The sequence below is a fragment of the Rhipicephalus sanguineus genome, chromosome 5 (genome assembly GCF_013339695.2).
Source record: "Rhipicephalus sanguineus isolate Rsan-2018 chromosome 5, BIME_Rsan_1.4, whole genome shotgun sequence".
Classification (NCBI taxonomy): domain Eukaryota; kingdom Metazoa; phylum Arthropoda; class Arachnida; order Ixodida; family Ixodidae; genus Rhipicephalus; species Rhipicephalus sanguineus.
In genome coordinates, this window is record NC_051180.1 from 182,150,931 (window position 1) to 182,173,918 (window position 22,988).

The 22,988-nt window shown below is 51.1% G+C and overlaps 2 protein-coding genes across 2 annotated transcripts in view; both read left to right on the forward strand.

The window, feature by feature from the left end:
- Positions 1–22,988, forward strand: part of LOC119394493 (venom metalloproteinase antarease-like TtrivMP_A) — a 208,404-nt gene that overhangs the window by 25,800 nt on the left and 159,616 nt on the right. The window lies entirely within an intron of this gene.
- Positions 9,211–10,252, forward strand: LOC125758485 (uncharacterized protein K02A2.6-like). Its single transcript, XM_049415798.1, has one exon. It carries the CDS (start codon positions 9,286–9,288, stop codon positions 10,243–10,245), a length of 960 nt encoding a protein of 319 aa, XP_049271755.1. The 5' UTR covers positions 9,211–9,285; the 3' UTR covers positions 10,246–10,252.

Consider the following 22,988-nt stretch of genomic DNA (forward strand, 5'->3'; position numbering starts at 1 on the left):
ATCAAGCCCGCGAAACGGCCGCAAATGCACCATGAGCGTGGCATGTAAATCATGACATACATGACATTTACTTTCGTCATACAGGCGCGTAGCGCAATACCAATTTTGGCGTATATCTAGCTAGTGAAACGAGCGCGAATGCACCATGAGCGTGGCATGTAAATCATGACATGCATGTCATGGTTTTCATGTTACCGCCTGTTACTCATGTTCTTGATAGAGTCACATCGCGCAATACCAATTTTGGTGCATACCAATCTAGCGAAACGGCCGTGTAAATCATGTCGTACATGACACGCATGTCATGATTTTCATGTTACCACCTCTAATTTACGTTCGTCATACAGTCGCATTGTGGAATACCAATTTTGGTCTATATAAAGCCCGCGAAACGGCCGCAAATGCACCATGAGCGTGGCATGTAAATCATGACATACATGACATTTACTTTCGTCATACAGGCGCGTAGCGCAATACCAATTTTGGCGTATATCTAGCTAGTGAAACGAGCGCGAATGCACCATGAGCGTGGCATGTAAATCATGACATGCATGTCATGGTTTTCATGTTACCGCCTGTTACTCATGTTCTTGATAGAGTCACATCGCGCAATACCAATTTTGGTGCATACCAATCTAGCGAAACGGCCGTGAGCGCACCATGAGCGTGCCGTGTAAATCATGTCGTACATGACACGCATGTCATGATTTTCATGTTACCACCTGTTATTCATGTTCTTCATACAGTCGCATCGCGCAATACCAATTTTGGTGTATATCAACCTAGCGAAACGGCCGCGAGTGCGTCATGAGCATGGCATGTAAATTATGACGTGCATGACACGCGTGTCATGATTTTCATGTTACCACGTGTCAGTAATGTTCGTCATGTGGAAATGTCTCTGTTACAATATGGGTTCAGGGAGCAGGTTTAGTGCATAGTGTCAGAGACGCTCGTGAGGGCCGCAAGGAAGAGGACGCATCTGGCATGGCACACAAACATATATTCTGACATAAAAATGCACACACACGAGATAAATGCAAAAGCACAGCAAGACAATCAAAACGCGAAGCGTTTTAGGAAAAAGTTCAAGTAAACGCCGCGCTCACGCTACGGGCCTTGACATGGCGTCGTGGCTGCGTTGCGGGTCTTGCTTGAGAAGGGCCAGGCGGGATGTCGCGGGCTCCTCTGCGCCTGCTGGGCGCCGGGGCCGAAGACGCGTCGTTGCGAAGTCCCTCGGGCGTTGACGCTCGACCGGGTCCCTCCGACAGATGTTGGCCTCCCGTACGTTGACGTCCGACCAGGTCAACGCGTCTTCTCCGCTCGAGCTTCTGGCTCCTTCTGCCTGGCCAACGTGGCCTCTTCTTTTTCTTCGTTAGCTCGCGCCCCACGGGCACGTGCAGAGAGGTACCTTCAAGATGGCCGAGCCACTCCTAGTCCAGTGCGCGTGCTTGCGCGTTTTCAGCGCTGCTTCATCGTCTTCTCTGTGGCGTCAGGGCACCTCATCACATAAGCCCCCATTTGAAGAAGTGTTCTAGAGGAACACTTTAACGTGAAGGCACTCACTTTCACATCACTTGACACATACACGCGAACGGTATACAATGGATAACGACGAAGGTAGGTCAGAATTATATGACAAATTGTTAAAACAATGTTCATAAAAACTATGACATATAACATTGGTTTCAATCGTGAAAAATTCACTTTACCATGCATGACAAAAGGTTTCATGCTTATTGTGGGCTTCTATGTGACATTGATCGACATCGTCATAATGGCCTCACTACCTTTTACAGAAGTAAAGAACAATAGCGCTAGATCTGTTTCTTCAAAACACTTTTCGCGACGCGAAGGTGAGGACAGCAAGAATGTCGCTTTCTTTAGCACCTTTAGCAGCTGCGATAGCCTGCCACACAGGCGACGCGCTTTTCTTAAATCTCACAAACTTTCGGTGAGCGCAGTCGCACCACATGGTCCAACCATGAAACGCCAGGTTGGTCAAGTAGCGTCTACCGTGAGAACCTCTATGGTCATCATCTGTGTTTCTATAACACAGTGAACGCGGGGACGCCTTGGTGCGTTTTCTGCTTTTGGACTTGTGTTTCTTTCTTTCATCTTGCTTTCCACCATGAGGCTGTCGCACGGCGCGCTTCGAACAACGCGCTTTCTTTCTGCATACTATAATGCAAAGTATTGGACGGTTTGCCTTGCACCGCTCGACATCAAAGGAGACTGACTTACGAAAAGCCTTTCTGTCGAGTTTGCCTTCAAAGCAGCATGAAGGATTGTTGCTGCTCTTCTCGATTTTTGAGCATGCTATCTGCTCAAAGGAAGAGGCCATTGTCATTATCTGGACACTTGGAGTGTCGTCCTTCGAGTTCGTGAACACTGCTGTGTCTATGACAGCCTTAAATGTATTTGTCTCGCTAGAGGTGTCACAGTCATCAGGAACTGAACTTTCAGTACTTTCTTTCTCGACAGAAAAGCTATCAAGAGATGTGCTGTGCTCATTGATGAGGATCGGCGCACACCTAATGTTCTGGTTAGTTTCTACCTGCTGGGAGCAATCAGTTGCGACCTCCGTATCAATCCGCTGTGGTTCGCACTTTACAGCACTCCGTAGTCCTAGACATATGGACTGACTACTGCCCATCACTATCTTGTTTAAGCTTGGCTCTTCGAAAAGCAGGTCATGATGAAATTTGTTGAGTTCAACGTCCTTTTTGCATCTTGCAGTATCACAATCTTCGCGTTCTAGTTCGAGCCTCCATATAGCAGCTTCCAATGCTTCGCGTTGAGCAATAAGTGCCTTGCATTGAGATTCATGTGCTTGCGCTCTCTCTACACGTCTTCTTTCTGCTTGTGTTTCTGCCCATGCCTTAAGCTGCGCTCCTTGCAAGCCAAGCTTTTCGCCTGCTTCGATTGATTCTAATATCTCCATCTTCCGTGCAGCTCTCCACTAAACTCTCTGACTGCACTGCTCCGACCTTCTTAGTATATCATGGAGAAAGTCTCCGTCGCGGACGCCATTGTTACAATATGGGTTCGGGGAGCAGGTTTAGTGCATAGTGTCAGAGATGCTCGTGAGGGCCGCCAGGAAGAGGACGCATCTGGCACGGCACACAAACATATATTCTGACATAAAAATGCACACACACGAGATAAATGCAAAAGCACAGCAAGACAATCAAAACGCGAAGCGCCTTTAGGAAAAAGTTCAAGTAAACGCCGCGCTCACGCTACGGGCCTTGACATGGCGTCGTGGCTGCGTTCGGGTCTTGCTTGAGAAGGGCCAGGCGGGATGTCGCGGGCTCCTCTGCGCCCGCTGGGCGCCGGGGCCGAAGACGCGTCGTTGCGAAGTCCCTCGGGCGTTGACGCTCGACCGGGTCCCTCCGACAGATGTTGGCCTCCCGTACGTTGACGTCCGACCAGGTCAACGCGTCTTCTCCGCTCGAGCTTCTGGCTCCTTCTGCCTGGCCAACGTGGCCTCTTCTTTTTCTTCGTTAGCTCGCGCCCCACGGGCACGTGCAGAGAGGTACCTTCAAGATGGCCGAGCCACTCCTAGTCCAGTGCGCGTGCTTGCGCGTTTTCAGCGCCGCTTCATCGTCTTCTCTGTGGCATCAGGGCACCTCATCACAGTCTCGTCATACCAGTTTTCGTATATATGCATTCATTTAAACGGCCGCGAGCGCCCCGAGACCGTCATGTAAATAGTGCCGCACATGACATGCGTGTCATGATTTGCACGTTAGGACCTGTGATTATGTTCGCCATGAACTCTTGTCACGTCATGCCAGTTTTGGTATATATGAAATTAACGGAATGGCCGCAAGAGCCCCAAGGACGTGGAATGTAAATAATGCTGTTCATGACATGCATGTCATGATTTTCATGTTATGACCTGTCATTTATGTTCGTAATACGGTCATGTTGTTCTATACCAATTTTGGTATACATCCGATTAACGAAACGGCCAGGAGAGCACAAAGTCGTAGGCGGATAGATAGATAGATAGATAGATAGATAGATAGATAGATAGATAGATAGATAGATAGATAGATAGATAGATAGATAGATAGATAGATAGATAGATAGATAGATAGATAGATAGATAGATACGCTCAAACTCTTCGCTCAAAAAGTTCGCTAAGAAATGCTTCGCATTTAATTCGTGGTAATCAAAGAGAGAAACGTTTTTGTGGCAGAAAAACTGAGAGGTCGGCCTGAATCAATCTTCTGGCCTGCTACTCAGCGTTAGGAAAGGGGAGGGAGTGGGAAAGAGAGGAGAGAGAACGTGTCGATGAGGAGTAAGGTGGCGATGAAGCTTGAATGTCCAGAAACTGTTTGCAGTCTTTCGTCGAGTTCTGTCTCGCGCAAATACTTGTTCAGCGTTTTGAGCATATCGCGCTGATGACGAGGTGGTGGCCTCAACAGAACTTTTTCTGAAGTTTCTTGTCTCGAAGATTCCAACATGATGATGGCCATTGGATTTCTTTGCGTGATATATGGTGGGCACACGCACAATAGGTGTTCTGTTGTCTCAGGAGGGTCAAACACCTAGCAATTCGGACTGTCCGCACAGCCGATAAGGTGTAGGTAATGACGAGTGAATGCACACCTAGTCGTAATGAAGGCATGATTAAACGCAGCACATATTTCACATACTAAAAACACCGAAAGTAACATGCGATGAAAGAAATGAACTTGCTGAACGCGATACAAGCAGAAAAATCCCATGAAAAGCTTGCGAGTTTTTGTAACACATCGGCGCTCATCTGCAGATGTCAAATATGTCAAAACAATCAGGTCCGGAAAATCACAGGACAGCTGCTTTCTCACTCTGGTATCTCCGTAGAAGCGCATCCTATCTTTGTATCCGAGTTCGTTTTTGCCCAGACGACTCCCAACTGACTGCTAATGGGCGCGCGCCCACCGATGCCGGGAGCCCGAACGAGGGGAAATAACAACCGCCACCCTACAAAGAAAGGGTATGCGCCGGTCAGAAGGGACCGAAACGTGTACACTTCACAATTTCTGTAAGTGCGAAAGACACGTACGACAACGAAGAACACAGGACAAGCGCTACTTTCAACTAAGATTTTAATGGGTGGTAACACCAATTATATAGGTGTAGCCACTAGAAAGGAAAGAGGCGAAAACTAGACAACAAAAAAGAACAATCGAAAACAGGCATACCGTCACAGTGCGGCGTCTACGTGTGCTAACACGTGTCAAGAGCGCATGCGCAAGGAAGGGTCTAAGTGATGAAAACCTTATTACACATCACCTAGATAGCATCAGCAAAAGAAGTGCGAAGGCGCGCGCTACGTGACTGCACCATGCGCACATTCCAAAATGTGAAGCTCCTTGCTTGTCAAGGTAATCGAAGGAGCGTTAACCGCAAGTGAATGATCCCTCTTCATCTCAGCGACCTCGACAATTAATCTGGAGTCAATGTCGGAGTCCCGATACAACACCACGGTGTTATCTAGAAATGGTTCACACCCACATTCTCGACAGTGCGCCGCGAGATGGCCATCCGCTCCTTTACGCACCTTATTGCGCTGCTCACTTAGACGAACATTATTACAACGCTTCGTAGGCCCTACATAAACGCGGCCACAGGAAAGCGGAATTGTGTACACCGCAGCCCCCGAGCAATCCATAAACTGGTTTCGATAGTTGATTTCACACACCTTTCTTGGCTTCTTCACCGGCGAGATAACTTCTCGGGTGCCGACATTAAAACTCTGACTCCGACTCGTTCAGCGATCCTTTTTAGACGACTTTTAACATTTTTAGCATGCCTTATGGTGCATGTAGGGCATCACTGCCACTCTTCTGCGCTCATCATGGCTTCCTTCTCGCACTGCGTCCGCTTTCGGTCGCTTTCTATTCGCTTTCAGCACTTTTTCAGCAACCCAGGCGATCAGATGCTGGAAATACCTGGCTGCTTTCAGCTTACTTCCATGCTTACATCCATGCGGTGCGCGCAAGACTTGTCTAAGGCGTTTACAAGACATATTTGCACCACCGACCTCTTAACCAACTTCGTGTGGTCTGACACAAAGGGCAACAAAGGTTTGCTCATGCGGCTCGTATGTCCAGCATACTCATGCTGAAACTTCAAGTTGAAGAAGCGTACGCTTCTTCGGAGGTCCCGTCGTCTGCCCCCCACCCTCTCGTTTTCAAAGGCATTCAAAGCACGAAACCGCTGTTGAACCATCGTGGGCAGTGTATCGTGCAGACTACGCATGCGTCGTACGTATCTAATAGTTTACAGTGACGGACTGCAAAGATTAGCCAGCACGTGCCTGTAATGTCGACGGCTATATATGCTGGGGGTGTTCCTAAATAAACTGCTTTTTGGTTCTTGCATCCCGGCTGAATGCTACATGGTGTCAGAAGTGTGTTTGCTCGATGAGGGTACGGCAGGTTGTCGTACGTATTTGAGGCAATGGAACTAGTTAAGCCACCGGAGCACCTGCTACTTTCCGGAAACATCGCGAAGAATTGGGACTTGTTCATCCAGAAGTTCGAGCTGTTTCTTCAGGCGACAGCATCTGCGAAAGAGCCAAGGTCAGAAGCTGTGAAGGCTGCGCTACTTCTGAGTGTGGCCGGCGACGATGCACTTGAAGTGTTTAACAACTTCACCTTCCTGGAAGCGGAACGCAGGGATGACTACGCGACGGTCGTGCGGAAGTTTAAGGAATACTGTCAAGAACAAGTCAACGAAGTTTATGAAAGGTACATATTCCGGTCAAGAACCCAGGATGAAGCTGAGCCTTTTAGCATTTCCTGCGCGACCTGCGGAAATTGTCCCGGAGCTGCAACTTCGCTGAATTGACCGAGTCAATGATACGCGACCAGGTTGTGTTCGGTGTACATCACCCAAAGTTGCGGGAGAAGCTCCTGAAAGTGAAAAGTCTTACGTTAGACAAGGCGGAACAAATTTGCAAAGCCGCTGAGCTGGCCAGTCAACAGAACGAGGCGTGGGTTCAGGCCGAGAAACATGTCGCGTCGGTAAAAAAGCGCCCGTTTAAGTGCATGAAATGCAACCGGCTGCATGAGCGAAGCAGATGCCCGGCGTTTCGAAGGACGTGTTTTGTCTGTGGAGGCGCAAATCACTTTGCAGTGTGTTGCAAGAAAGGGCCTACAGTAGGCGAAGTGGTCTATGCGCAAGACACCTTCGACATCCTCGACGTAAACACTTGCAGTGTGAGAAGCTCGACGGACTGGATCGTAAACGCTAAAGTTGCCGACTAGGATGCCTTCTTGAAGGTGGACACAGGCTCCCAAGCAAACTTGCTGCCCTACTCGATCTATCGGAAGTGCAAAGGTAAACACATTCTGAAGCCAAGCAGCTCCACTCTACGGTCATATAGCGGTGACGCTATCAAACACTTCGGTGTCGCGACCTTGCCAGTGGCCATTAAGAATCAGTCCGGTCAGTTCGGCTTCTTTATAGTCAAGAAAGGCCACCAAGCAATACTCGGACTGTGTGCAAGTGAGACGCTGGGATTGGTCGCGAGAACGGTGGATGCAGTCGAAGTTGGCACTAATGAAGTACTGGAGGAATTTCCGCACCTGTTCCAAGGAACGGGCTGTGTAGGGCGTCAGTATCGGATGGTATTACGTGCTGGTTCGGTACCTGTAGTCCAGCCAGCACGACGCGTACCCTTGACACTGCAAGAACCGCTGCGGGAGGAGCTGGACCGCATGGAACGGGGCGCTATCATCACGAAAGTGACGGAACCAACGGACTAGGTGAGTCCCCTTGTTATTGTACGTAAAAAGGACGGCACACTACGGGTATGCATTGATCCAAGGCATATCAATGCATGCCTGAAACGTGAGCACTATCAGATGCCTAAACGTGAAGATATTGAGGCCGAGCTCGCTGGCGCTAAATACTTCTCCCGCCTCGATGCTAATTCCGGATTCCACCAAATTCCTTTGGATAACGCCACATCAAAAATCTGCACATTTGGTACGCCCTTTGGTCGTTACCGCTTTCTGAGGCTGCCCTTCGGTATCGCATCGGCTCCGGAAGTGTTTCAAAAAACACTGAGCGAGGTTTTTGACAGGGCTCCTGGGGTACGGGTGTATGTAGATGACATCCTCGTCTGGGGCGCAACTAAAGAAGAACACGACACGCGCCTTCGGAATGCATTGCAACTGGCGAAAAACGCCGGCTTGATCTTTAACGCGAGCAAGTGCAGGTTCAGGCTAACTGAAGTCGACTTTTTGGGTGACGTAATCAGCCATGATGGAATAAGGCCAAATGGCACACTGAGTATGTCCCTAGCCAAAATGTCGCAGCCAACGGACAAAGCTGCGGTGCACAGGATGTTAGGCGTTGCGAATTATTTTGGGAAATACATTCCGCATTTGGCAGAAAGGACGAAACTCTTGCGCAGCCTCATCAAAAAAGACACCAAGTTTGAATGGTCAGAGAACCACGCTAACGAATGGACAGCTATTTGCACATGGCTCAGCAGCGCACCGTTGTTGGCCGTTTTCGATGCTGCCAGGGAAACAAAAATTTCTGCGGATGCTTCTAAACATGGACTGGGCGCCGCACTTCTACAGCTGCACGGTGACAGTTGGCGGCCTGTTGCGTATGCATCGCGCGTGATGAATGAAACTGAACAAAGGTACTCGCAAATTGAAAAAGAGGCGATGGGAATAACGTTCGGTTGTGAAAAATTTCATCATTTTGTATACGGGCGCAAGATAGTCATAGAGACAGATCACCGCCCACTGTTAGCCATTGCATCCAAAGGAATCGGTGATATGCCGCCACGTCTTCAGCGTTTCTTCCTGCACTTACTGAACTACGACTATGTGCTTGAATTTGTACCAGGGAAAGAATTGCTGCTGGCCGACATGCTCTCGAGGTCATCACCCGTCAACTAACTCCAGGACACGGTTGGCTCAACCGAAGAAATAGAAGTTCACGCAAGTGGTGCAGTCTCGGACCTGGTAAGCAAAAAAACCCTGGATCGTTTAGCTGCCGCGGCGGCAAGCGACCCGGACTTGAAAGAAGTGATTCGCTACATCAGCGGCTGTGGTAGTATTGATGGCTGCATGAAACCTTTCACTGCTGAGCTGTCTTTGATAGAGGGAGTGGTGCTGAAAGGCACCAAAGTAGTTGTCCCAAAGTGTATGAGGAAAGAAATGCTTCAAGGTATACACGAAGGGCATTTGGGCGTAAACAAATGCAAGGCACGAGCCCGACGATTGGTATTCTGGCCCGGACTTAACGCAGACATTGAAAATATGCTAAAAAGCTGCGCCGTGTGTCGAAAATATGTATATAAGCAACCAAGCGAGCATTTTATGCTTAGACCCACGCCAGATCACGCCTGGTACAGAGTGGGCGTTGATATCTTTCAGCACGGAGGAAGCTCGTACTTGTGCGTTTTCGACGCGCATTCAAGCTTCCCGGAGGTGGAAAAACTGAGCGATACCACGTCTAGCACAGTCATTGAAAAATTGAGCTGCATTTCTGCGCGATATGGAATCCCAGTCGAGGTTTGCAGTGACAATGGCCCTCAGTTCGCGTCTCATGAGTTTGCTACCTTTGCATCCAGGTACGACTTCAGGCACGTGACATCTAGTCCTGGCTTTCCGCAGTCCAATGGATTGGCGGAAAAGGGTGTCCAAATAGTAAAACGGATTATGAAAAAGACACAAGAGAATCGCGACGACTTCTGGCTGGGCATTCTCAGTTACCGATCTACACCATTGGAAGACGGCCGCTGCCCGGGCGAGCTGTTGCATGGCCGGAGGCTACGAACCAGGCTTCCCGACTTCAGCCCGCAAATGAAAAAATCCGTGTTCAAGCGCAGGCAAGTCGACAACCGCAAGGACCTACCAGTGCTCAAGAAAGGAGAAGTGGTGAGGATTCGAGATAAAGCATGGACCCGCAAAGCACAGGTCGTGGAACCTGTAGCGCCAAGGTCCTATCGCGTCGTTACCGAAGATGACAAAGTGCTTCGTCGGAACCGGAGACACCCGATTCCAACGCGTGAACCCTTTCGACACGATGGCATCGACAGCGACGAGCCGGAAAGCGAGGACGACCAGCCAGAGGTGACAGCACCAACTGGGATGCACGCAAACACGGCTCCAACCCCTACACTGCTCCCAAGACGGTCTCAGAGGGCAACTCGCCAGCCAAGACGTCTGCAGTACGATCATAACTTCAATCAAGTCCATTGTGTATCTCGGCTTTAAGAAACTGTTAAAGGGTCCAGGAAGGTGTATCGTGTATAGGAAGGTGTATCGTGTATAGGAAGGTGTACTACGCATGCGTCGTACGTATCTAATGGTTTACAGTGACGGACTGCAAAGATTAGCCAGCACGTGCCTGTAATGTCGACGGCTATATATGCTGGGGGTGTTCCTAAATAAACTGCTTTTTGGTTCTTGCATCCCGGCTGAATGCTACAGGCAGAGCATCCGTCAACTTACAAGCGATATTTTATGACCAGCCAAAACCCCGCTAACCCATTGCCGGGAGGAGAGGGGCGTAAACTTCCCGAACAAAACGTTACGTCGTGCTGCTTCTCCGACCTCCTGAACACCGAGAATATTTATTTAAAGTGAACATGTCTGGTTGCGTGAAGCCTTGAGGCCGCAAACATAACTGACCGCTCATTTGGAGGTTCCGCGGGCGACATTGCAGTCTTGGACAGCACATCGCTGTAGCGCGCGGCGTGGGCGTCCGACTGCTGTCGTCCACTGCGCTACAGCAAGCGCATATCGTAGTCCTACAGGGGAAGTGTCCGATATGCGTAATGGCCGAAAGGATCCTTTAACGACGACAGCTAACAAAGTGCTTGGTGGTGCACAACGACATGAAATGAACGATCATACAAATAAGGTCGGAACTTCGTAATGGCCCAGATGATCGCCGGGCATTCTTTTTCCGTGACGGAGCAATTGGTCTTGGCTTTAGCAAGCGTACGACTTGCATAGGTCACGACATATTTAGGTAATCCTGATTTGCGCTGTGCAAGAACAGCGCCGAAGGCACCACCGCTAGCGTTCGTGTTTGCCTCTGTAGACGCCGTAGGGTCGTAGTGGCGTAGTGTGAGAGGAGCCGTCAACAAACGACCCAGCTTTGCGAACGCGTCGTCGCGCTCTCATGGCCGCTAATGGAGGTACTCGTTACTGCCGACGAGCTTTGTCAGCGGCGGTATGATAGTGGTGAAGTTTCGAATGAAGCGTCGACAGTAGGAGCATAGTCCAGCTAAACTGCGCAATTCTTTGGCCTACGTAGGTTTCGGGAACTGGGCCACGACCCAAGCGTGGCTTGATCAGGGAGAATTCCGTCTTTGGACAAGACATAGCCTTGTATTGTCAGCTGTCATGCTGAAAATTGACACTTCTTTAGATTCAGTTGTCGGCTGACGTTGTTAAAACGCGTCAAAACATGCCGTAGGCGTCGAAGATCCTTGGAGAAGTGCGGAGCTAAAACAAGGACGTCGTCGAGGCAGCACAAGAACGTGTACCATTTGAAGTTGCGCAGAATGGGCTTCGCAAGCAGCCTCGCGCTAATGGTGCCATGCCTGATAAAACTGCGGGGTTGGTAAGGCTGAAGACTGGGCGTGTTGGTAAAGCATGGCTGTAGATTGTATAGCGCAACTAATCGACAGGACACAGGAAGGATGCATACACAACGTGGGGTTGGGTAAGTGGGGTTGGCCCGCCTTCCTCATTTCCCTTTATTTTTCTCGTTCTCTAGTGCTCTCCTTCTTTCCCTCTCCCTGCCTTTATTCGATATCTTTCTTGTCTGTGTTTCTTTCTATTTCTTTCCTTCTCTTTCTGTCATTTCTTTATCTTTTTGTTGCTCTTTCCATCTTTTTCACGTTCCTCCCTTTCATTCTCTCTCTCCCTCTCAATTTATCTTTCCTCTTTATTTCTATTTCTTTCTCCCTCTCTCTCTAATTTTTTCTCTCTGTGTTTCTCTCTCGAACAGCACATCGGAACTGTGCAACGGGTGTGATTATGAATTAAGAACTTACAGAGCGCATTATTGTTCGTTCGTCTTTAATGCAGGGATGCCCTATGTCACCAGTTTCGCTATTTTTAGATTCCCCTCTTAACGGTCCGAAGGTGCTCAGAATGTCAAGACCCCGTCCGGTAATGGTCACGGACTTTTAATATTTTCAGCACCATAGAGCCATAAGAAAATGAGGGATGAAAATGTTAAATCGCATCCGGAAATGGCGAATGAGGTGTCAGTTATGGGCACGATATCGAATCATCTCGAACCTCTACACCTAGGATACATCATTTCATCATGCAAACCAGTGGTAAGCGATCACACATCGACCTATACCTGAAACATCATAAAAACAACTGAAGCAAAGTATATTTTATTATGCCGTTAATTATTACGTAAGACCATGTATCTTAATTATCAGAAGCCAATCACGACGCCCCTGAACTGTCCTGCAGGCCATCGACTACATTACAATTCTCCCCCTTTGAACTATGAAGCTGTTGAATTTTACCTGCCCTTTGATGGTCCATGAGAGAAGATACGATTCCATAATTTTAACCCTATTGCCGTTTTTCACGTTTTACACAGCAGTATTACCAAAACAAGTGACAAGCAGTTGTATGATTTCCATTATTCACTGCCAAAAAGCCCCGCTGGAATATTGTGCTGACCTTCTCTGCAGTGAAGGCGAGGCAAAGGCAAACTTCTTACAACCTTGGGAATATTAGGTTAGGAAATTTTTTTCTCGCTTAAAACTAAAACTACTCTTTTAAAGCTTTCTATATATATTACCAAGGAAACATACTACAGAACGATGTATAAGTGATATTTTTACTTGGACCGCTACATTGCAAAAATGAAGCCGCAATATGAGTCAAAATGCCATTTTTTTCCAACTTTGACACAATATTGTTACAATGTTTCAGCTTAATTTGGTCTCGCAGTATTTTTATCATTTAATATAGAAACCCATAAAGCCCGCGATGTGAATATATTACTCCCGAAAAAATATGTGCTTTTCTAAAAAGCGCTAAACATGCCGCATTTTGCAATTTTTTTACTAGGCCAAAAATAGTGAAAATTAAAAGAAAAATGTATGAACTATTGTAGCTATGAAGATCAGCGTCTTGAGATAAAGGAAAAAATCATTTCGGAAACCAGTAACTTCATACAAATTATTTAGCGCGACACAGCTTCACTTCCGTACCCAAAGTTCGAAGCGCCCTCTAGGCAACACCATATTTTTGCCCAAATATAGCACCTTAATAACTGCTTCTCACATTCACATATACTAGCACGATTTTTTTCAGCATGATCGGAGATGGCCGAAAGTTTACCAGGTACACTTGATATGGAATGACCCAACTATGTTTCTACTGTTGGCTGCTTCGAGCGCGGTAGTTCTGACTGCCGGCGCTGGCGTTTCGCCTCCGCTTTTCTCTTCCATAGATCTGTGGCTGTCTCCCGACGCTGGCGTTTCGCTGTCGCTTGGCTGGCTCGGACAGCCAAATTAGCCATTCGGTGACGCTGGTGTTCCGGGCAAGCAAGCGCTGGCGTTCTAAACGCGCAGCCTGCTCGGCTTATGTGCACCATACGTGGGACCTGCGTAACGCCAACGCGAGACGTAAGACGTCGACAGGGCGGCCCTTTAAAGTGCTCGGCAGTTAAAACTCCAGGCCTGCGCGTAACGTGCCACACAGTCACATCACAAGCTTGAAAAGCGGCCTCCTCAGAACCATTTGTAAGATCATTAAGGCGACCTTCTGCAAGTACGCTTCCGAAGCACCCGCGATGTACTAATGCGTCGTCATTTTGCGAAGCAGCAAAGTACTCAGTGCATGTCTCCAGGCAATATGCCCACCTGCACACATTCTTGTTGCGGTGGAGGGTAATATTGCTACATGTAGGCAGCCGGAGTGCATATTGTCGCGGGTTATAAAACACGGGGGCTTTATTTAGAAAGGCGTACGGCGTGTCGTACTCCAAGATAGCGCTGAAGGCGTGCAGCCGCCAAGAACGTCTTCTTTTTCAGTCTTTTCCGCTGCGCCTCTCGAGCGCACCGGTTGTCTTCTTTGTCGTCGCCAGCGTATAGACAGACACAAATATGGACGCGGCATTACCCTCCCTCCAGAGCGAGCATCGTCTCGATGCTCACGAAGTAGCAGTCGATGCGCAGTTAGCGAGTGGGCGGTCACATCACTCAGAAAAGTACGGCTTCATGCGTACCACGTGCACTGTCTCAGGCAGATGCTGGCGGCGCTTTGAACAAGAAGAGCCGTCAGGGACGACTTCGTACGTGACGTCGCTAAGGCGGCGCAGAACCTTGTAGGGTCCGAAGTATCGGCGCAGAAGTTTCTCCGAGAGGCCTCGCCGTCGTACAGGGAACCAAACCCAGACTCTTTCCCCGGGCTTAAACGTGACGAATCGATGGCGGAGATTGTACCGTTGAGCGTCAAGTTCTTGCTGGCTAGTTATTCTGACGCGGGCAAGCTGTCTTGCTTCCTCGGCGCGCTCAGTGAAATCTGCGGCGTCCGTCTCTGAATCACCGTCATGAGGCAGCATAGCATCAAGCATCGTAGTTACGTCTCTGCCGTGAATCAGTGCAAACGGTGTCATTTTCGTTGTTTGTTGGCGTGCCGTATTATACGCGAATGTGACGTACGGCAAAATCCTGTCCCAATTCTTGTGTTCCACGTCAACGTACATGCAAAGCATGTCGGCGATAGTCTTGTTCAGTCGTTCCGTAAGTCCATTTGTTTGTGGGTGATAAGCTGTCGTCTTCCTATGCGCTGTACCACTGAGCGTAAGCACACTGCGCAACAGCTCGGCTGTAAACGCGGTACCTTTGTCTGTTATCACGACCGCGGGAGCACCATGTCTCAGCACGATGTTCTCAATGAAGAACCGGGCCGCTTCAGCTGCAGTGCCGCTCGGAATCGCCTTGGTCTCGGCGTATCGGGTGAGGTAGCCCGTCGCCACTATAACCCATTTGTTACCGCTGTCCGATGTTGGAAATGGGCCCAAAAGGTCCATGCCAATTTGAGCGAACGGAGTTTCCGGTACTGGAACGGGATGTAAAAGCCCAGCGGGTTTGACCGGTGGTACCTTGCGCCGCTGACAGTCAATGCATGTTCGCACGTAATGCTTCACCTCCACTGCTATTCTTGGCCAGTAGTATTTTTCTTTGATACGTGTCAATGTTCTTGTGAAACCGAGGTGGCCCGACGTGGCTTCGTCATGACAGGCTTGCAAAATTTCTTTGCGGAGGATTTCCGGAACTACCAGCAGGTAGCTTTTGCCTGTTGATGAGAAATTCTTCTTATAGAGAATTCCGTTACGCAAGCAGAATGCTGATAAATTTCTCGAAAACACTCTCGGCGCATTCGTGGCTGAGTTGAGCTCCGGATCGTCTTGCTGTTGCCGGGAGATGACAGCCGCATCGACAACTCCTAAAAAGCCTGCGCATTCATCATCCTCTGGGCTCGGTGGTTTAATCGGTGATCTTGATAGGCAATCGGCATCTAAGTGCTGCCTTCCCGACTTGTAGACTACGGTCATGTCGTACTCTTGAAGCCGTAAGCTCCAGCGTGCCAAACGTCCAGACGGGTCTTTCATGTTGGTCAACCAACACAGGGAGTGGTGGTCGCTTACCACTTGGAAAGCGCGGCCATATAAATACGGGCGAAATACTCTCTCCGCACCATCTTGGCACTGAACAAGAACAGCGCCGAGGCCCACATTGCTGGCGTCTGTATGGATGGCTGTTGGTGCATCCTCATCGAAGTGAGCGAGTACGGGCGGAGTTTGTAGACGATGCCGCAACTCGTTGAACGACGCTTCTTGCTCTTCGCCCCATACAAACGCAACATCTTCCCTTGTGAGGCGGGTGAGTGGAGAGGCGATGTGCGCAAAGTCCGCTATAAATCGCCGGTAATAGGCACAAAGACCCAGGTCGATTATCTGGGCCCTTACGAAGTTCCGACCTTATTTGTATGGTCGCCCATTTGATGTCATCACCGACCACCATGCACTATGCTGGCTGTCATCATTGAAGGATCCATCAGGCCGCCTCGCCCGCTGGGCACTTCGCCTACAGGACTACGACATCCGCGTGCTGTACCGCAACGGACGCCAGCATGCTGACGCCGACGCACTCTCGCGCTCCCCCTTGCCTGACGACAATACCCACAGCTCAATGTCTCACAATGCCGTTTCTTCCATCGACATTCACACCATCGCTACCGAACAGCGCAAGGATCAGTGGATCGCTTCACTGATAGACTTGCTCACTGATCCATCGGCAACACCATCCACTCGCGCGTTGCGTCGTCAAGCCCATCATTTCGCCATTCGCGACGACCTCCTTCACCGACGCAATTATAAAGCCGACGGCCGCCAGTGGCTACTAGTAATACCCCGCAGTCTCCGTTCTGACATATGCGAATCGTTCCACGCTGATCCGCAGTGTGCGCACTCTGGGGTATCGAAAACATACCACCGCATTCGCCAACGGTACTTTTGGCGAGGGATGTACCGCTACGTGCAGAAGTTCGTTCGCTCCTGCATCGATTGTCAGCGCCGCAAAGCTTCAACGCACCAGTCACCAGCAGGTCTACAGCCTTTACCTTGCCCTGACCGGCCGTTTGGGCGCGTTGGCATCGATTTGTATGGGCCACTTCCTCTGACGTCGGCTGGTAACCGCTGGGCCATCGTCGCTGTAGACCACCTTACGCGATACGCCGAAACTGCCGCCCTCCCCGCGGCTACAGCGCGCGATGTAGCCTCCTTCCTGCTCCATCGGTTCATGCTGCGCCACGGTCCACCGCAGGAGCTGCTCAGCGATCGAGGCCGTGTCTTCCTGTCGGAAGTCGTCGAAGCCATCCTCAAAGAGTGCAACGTTGTTCACCGCAAAACTACTGCTTACCACCCGCAGACGTAGGTATATGCGTTAGGCTGGTACGACGCATCAGGGTATGGCTCGGGAGAGGCAAACGCTTGGCGAAGTTCCTGGCGGACGACTTCAGCGACGGATGCAACCGTGAACTCCTGCTGCTGCGGCGATTGCGACGGCGATGTGCACCTTGCGTTCTCCTTTGCAATCTCCTCGCGCACGATCTGTCGAATGAGTAAGCGTAGAGAACACTCATCGGTCGCAGTGAGTGCTGCGGCACCTGCAGGTGCACCGGTGGCTCGGCGATCGCATTGATGGTACCGTTGCTGCAGCGCCCGCTCTATTGCGGTGGCTTCCCTGATAAACTCGTCGACTGTTGTCGGCGGATTGCGCACGAGACCAACAAACAGCTGTTCTCTGACGCCTCTCATGAGATGGCTTAGCTTCTTAGCCTCGGACATGTTGGGGTCAGCGCGGTGGAACAAACGCACCATATCCTCGGCAAACATGGCGACGCCTTCATGTAGCTGTTGGATGCGTGACTCAAGAAGGCGTTGCGCGTTTTCACGTCGGTCTGTGTTGCCGAAGGTATCGCGTAACCGACGGCAAAACTCGTCCCATGTTGTCAGAGTTGCCTCGCGGTTTATGAACCACGTCTTCGCACCGTCTTCAAGGGCAAAGTATACGTGGAAGAGCTTCTCGTCGGGGCTCCAGTGGTTCGACTTCGCTACCCGTTCAAACTCCTCAAGCCAGTCTTCCGCATCTTCGTTCGGGCGGCCGTGAAATGGTTCGGGAATCCGAAGATTCTGGACCGTTACCTGCGTAGGGCTTCTTGAAAACGCCATTTCTTGAGCAGGGGTGGCTGTCGGCAGCGGGGGTCCTTGTAAAAGGCCAAATTCTGGTCTCAGACCTTGCAGGCGACGGCTTGAGCGGTGTACAGGCGTCTCCACGCGTGGCGGTCTCGGGGGGCTGGATGCAGGGCTGCTCACAGGAGTACCGATCATGAGGCGATGGTACCCAGCACCTCCACCAGTGTCGCGGGTTATAAAACACGGGGGCTTTATTTAGAAAGGCGTACGGCGTGTCGTACTCCAAGATAGCGCTGAAGGCGTGCAGCCGCCAAGAACGTCTTCTTTTTCAGTCTTTTCCGCTGCGCCTCTCGAGCGCACCGGTTGTCTTCTTTGTCGTCGCCAGCGTATAGACAGACACAAATATGGACGCGGCAATATTGTCGACGCGCGTGTGCGCCCGACGGAGAGGACGAAGGTCGCTTGCTGCTCGAGCTCGAGCTCGGAGCCGGACTGGTCAGCGCTGCAGCTGCTCTTAAAGATATATCTTCTAAATAGCCTACCGTGCAAGCGACTCGTCGCTCGGGTAACATATGTGGTGGAGGTGGAACGTTCCCCGTCCTCACCACACAGCTCCGCAGTGGCCGCATCATCCAGCTTCCCGCCATGGCTTCCAATGACAACCCGTCCCCATCTCCATCTGCGGCTCCTACGGCAACCTTTCTCGCGGTCCCCACACCCCGTGATCCCGGGACATTCTCTGCGCAACCTGGCCTCAACGTCGACTACTGGCTTCACCTGTATGAACGGGTCAGTCAAACTCACCGCTGGGACCCTGCCATGATGCTCGCTAATGTTCTCGTCTACTTGGACGGAACCTCGCGTGTGTGGTACAAAACACATGTGACCGAGCTCACCAGCTGGGACACGTTGAAGGAGAAGCTACGTGACATCCTTGGGAACCCGACCGGTCGCCAAGCGGCTGCACGACAGGAGCTCGCTACCCGCGTCCAGTCGCCAACTGAATCGTATGTCTCCTACATACAAGAAGTCCTCGCACTTGGCCGGTGTCACGAGGCTATTTATTCGATACGCTCTCGTGTAGGTTCGGTAAACATGTAACTGATGACATAACCGTCATCAAGAAAGGAGGCGAGACCATTTGTGCACACCAGAAACCAAACACTCAATGTATTTACACAGCGGAAATATGAATAGCGAAAGGAAGAGAAAAGTACAGAAAATGCAAGCGGAAAAGAAGTTAACAAGAGTAGGAAAATGTTAACAGACGCGAACAGTTCACAGAAAATAAGTACAAAAGAAAAAGCAGTGTCACCGCTCATCGGGACGCGGAGCTTGTAGCGAAGACTGTGAAGGCAAGGCACAGACGAACTCACACAGACGCCAACGGCTAGAGGTGCGGTAGACGCTCACTCGGGTGGACAGAAGCGTGGGGTGAGTCGAGGTCAACGGCCGGACGCCCCTTCGGCGTTCGCCAGCCGCAGACTGGGTTTGAAGCGGGAGACGCCGGTGTTGACTGGCCAACGCCAGACGATGAGCAGCGTGTGTCTGGCCAACGCCAGACGATTGAAGAAGCTGGGTACGCGCCCAGGTGGGAGCCCGCAGCGGCCTCGATGCAGGAACTCTGCCGGCCGCCACTCCCGCGCCCTGGTTGCCTTCTTCACTCGGTCACGTCCCGGCCACGTCTCCCCGCTCTCCCGTTCTTCACCCGCGGCTTTTCTTCCCGAACACCGTGGCGGCCCTTCATTGGGCTAAAATTGTTCACGCTCACACGCGCTACGGCCACGAGTCATCGTCGTCGTCTTCTTTGGTTTGTCCTTGCGTCGCGCCTTTTTCAAACGCGCACTCCGCAGACTGGGGTTGAGACGGGAGACGCCGGTCTTGCCTGGCCAACGCCAGACGATTGAAGAAGCTGGGTACGCGCCCTGGTCGCCTAGCCAATTCTTCTAAATTTGCCCTATCTTCGCGAGCTTGTGCCTCACGCTCATCAAGCCATGCCTTCAACTCATCGCCCTCAAGCCCCATGCGTATCGCTAACGCCGTTAGATCTGACGTGCTCATTTCCCTTCCTTGTGCAAAACACCTAAATTGCAAAAACGGTCTCGTCCTGTCGCGGACGCCATTTGTCACGAGGCTATTTATTCGATACGCTCTCGTGTAGGTTCGGTAAACATGTAACTGATGACATAACCGTCATCAAGAAAGGAGGCGAGACCATTTGTGCACACCAGAAACCAAACACTCAATGTATTTACACAGCGGAAATATGAATAGCGAAGGGAAGAGAAAAGTACAGAAAATGCAAGCGGAAAAGAAGTTAACAAGAGTAGGAAAACGTTAACAGACGCGAACAGTTCACAGAAAATAAGTACAAAAGAAAAAGCAGTGTCACCGCTCATCGGGACGCGGAGCTTGTAGCGAAGACTGTGAAGGCAAGGCACAGACGAACTCACACAGACGCCAATTGCTAGAGGTGCGGTAGACGCTCACTCGGGTGGACAGAAGCGTGGGGTGAGTCGAGGTCAACGGCCGGACGCCCCTTCGGCGTTCGCCAGCCGCAGACTGGGTTTGAAGCGGGAGACGCCGGTGTTGACTGGCCAACGCCAGACGATGAGCAGCGTGTGTCTGGCCAACGCCAGACGATTGAAGAAGCTGGGTACGCACCCAGGTGGGAGCCCGCAGCGGCCTCGATGCAGGAACTCTGCCGGCCGCCACTCCCGCGCCCTGGTTGCCTTCTTCACTCGGTCACGTCCCGGCCACGTCTCCCCGCTCTCCCGTTCTTCACCCGCGGCTTTTCTTCCCGAACACCGTGGCGGCCCTTCATTGGGCTAAAATTGTTCACGCTCACACGCGCTACGGCCACGAGTCATCGTCGTCGTCTTCTTTGGTTTGTCCTTGCGTCGCGCCTTTTTCAAACGCGCACTTGCACATCACAGCCGGAAAGTGGACGAGGCAATGTCCGAAGGTGACAAAGTGCGTCATGTTTTGAAGGGAAGCGCGGACGACGCTTTCACTTTGCTGGTCTACACCATCGTCTCGACTATCGACCGCATCATCCAAGAATGCAGCCGTTTCGAGACGACAAAAAGCCGTCGTGTGCGCCCTCAATTTTCTCGGTTGCCAAACACGGCTGCCACGTCCACCTGCTCCGATTCCGCCGCCACACCGCCCTTTGAGCAGAGTGTAACGCGTATCGTTCGACGGGAACTTGAAGCGACCAGTCCAGCGCCGCTTCAGCCCTCTCCATTCGACCACGCCACTATACAAACAACCCCCGCGGTCTCCGTTATTCAGGCGGTCGTACGACAAGAATTCGCCAACCTCGGGGTCGCTGTCGCCTGCCCCGTCTCTCGCCCCTCCTCCAGACCATTGCCCATGAATGCATCTCAAAGTGACCCATTCGTTCCTCCACGATCTCTCAACCCCACGGAATGGCGAACTCCCGACGACAAACCGATCTGCTTCCGGTGCCACCACGTTGGACATGCTCCCGCTACTGCCGCGCCACTTGGACGCCGCCATATAGGAACCAGTTTTTCTCGCCTTCTCGCTCATATGAAGGTCTTCGCCGGTATTCGCCCAGCCGTCCGGACCCTGCTTTTGACACACCTAACAGCCGTCTTCCTGCTCGTTCCCCGTCCCCTCAGCGCCGTCGTTCCCCGTCGCCCCGACCATACCGCCATCCCTCGCCGCCCAACTTTGCATCGTACCCGACGGAAAACTAGATCGTGCAGGTAGCACTGCATCATCTCCGTCTGAACCAAACCCTCCGTTGACGCTTCCTACGAACAAAAACTTCATCGATGTGCGTGTGGACGGTATTTCTTTGACGGCACTGGTCGATACTGAAGCTCACGTGTTCATAATCAGTGCTCATCTTTGTCGCCGCCTGAATAAAGTACTCACGCCTGCTACTACAAAAGCTGTACGCGTTGCCGATGGCGGAACTTTTCCTGTCACAGGAATGTGTACAGCTCGCATAAGCGTCGCCCACCACTACGTTCCTGACCTATTCACCGGGCTCCATAATTGTCCTCATGACCTCATCTTAGGGATGGACTTCCTGTCAACCCATTCTGCCCTGATAGACTGTTCCGCTGGTACTCCTTGCTTGGACCTTCCTCTTCAGCCGGATATTCACCCCGAACTTCAGCACAGCCTCTGTGCCACGGATTTCATCTGCCTACCACCCAAAGCCCTAACATTCGCCTAATTCGCCACGACTTCATCCGTGTTGGATGGGGACTACATCGTCACGCCGATTCCTGATGTCCTTCTGGTGCGTGACATCACTGTGCCTCACTGCGTCATAACTATAGCCGCCAACCGGATACATCCCCCCGTTATAAATTTCGGCTTCTCGAAGCAAGTCCTCCCTCAAGGCGTCATAATCGCCACGTTGCGGTCCTTAGCCAATGACCACTTCACCATTTTGCAGCAGACGTATGATCCAATTTTCTTTTTCGCCCACCCGATGCCACATGCCTCGACATGGCATTTCGCCCCATGATCGCCCCAGACCTCCCCCCAGCGCTATCAGCCGCCCTCATCCGCCTTTCGGCTTCCTACCGCGACATCTTCGACCTTGACAATCGACCACTCGGCCAAACTTCTCTTGTGCAGCATCGTATCAACACAGATGATGCTGTTCCCATTCACCGTCGACCATATCGGGTGTCCGTATCGGAGCGCAAGATTATTCAAGACGAAGTGAACAAGATGTTAGCTAAAGGCATTATTGATCCCTCATCAAGCTCTTGGGCGTCGCCCGTCGTCCTGGTTAAAAAGAAGGACAATACATGGCGTTTCTGCATCGATTACCGGCATCTAAATCGAATTACGAAAAAGGATGTGAATTCTTTGCCCCGCATTGATGACGCTCTCGATTGTCTCGATGGTGCACGCTACTTTTCATTCGTCGACCTTCGCTCCGGTTATTGGCAGATGGCCGTGGACGAGAAAGACCAAGAAAAGACCACCTTCGTCACTACTGATGGCCTGTACCAATTCAAGATTATGCCCTTTGGTCTATGCAACGCCCCAGCCACGTTCGAGCGTATGATGGACTTCTGCTACAAGGGTTCAAATGGTCAACATGCCTGTGCTACCTAGACGACGTCCTCGTATTTTCACCTACCTTTGAGACCCACCTTGAGCGTCTGTCGGCTATTCTCGACGTCTTCCGCAATGCTGGCCTCCCGTTGAACTCGTCGAAGTGTCACTTCGGCCACCGACAGATTACAGCGTTGGGCCAACTTGTTGATGCTTC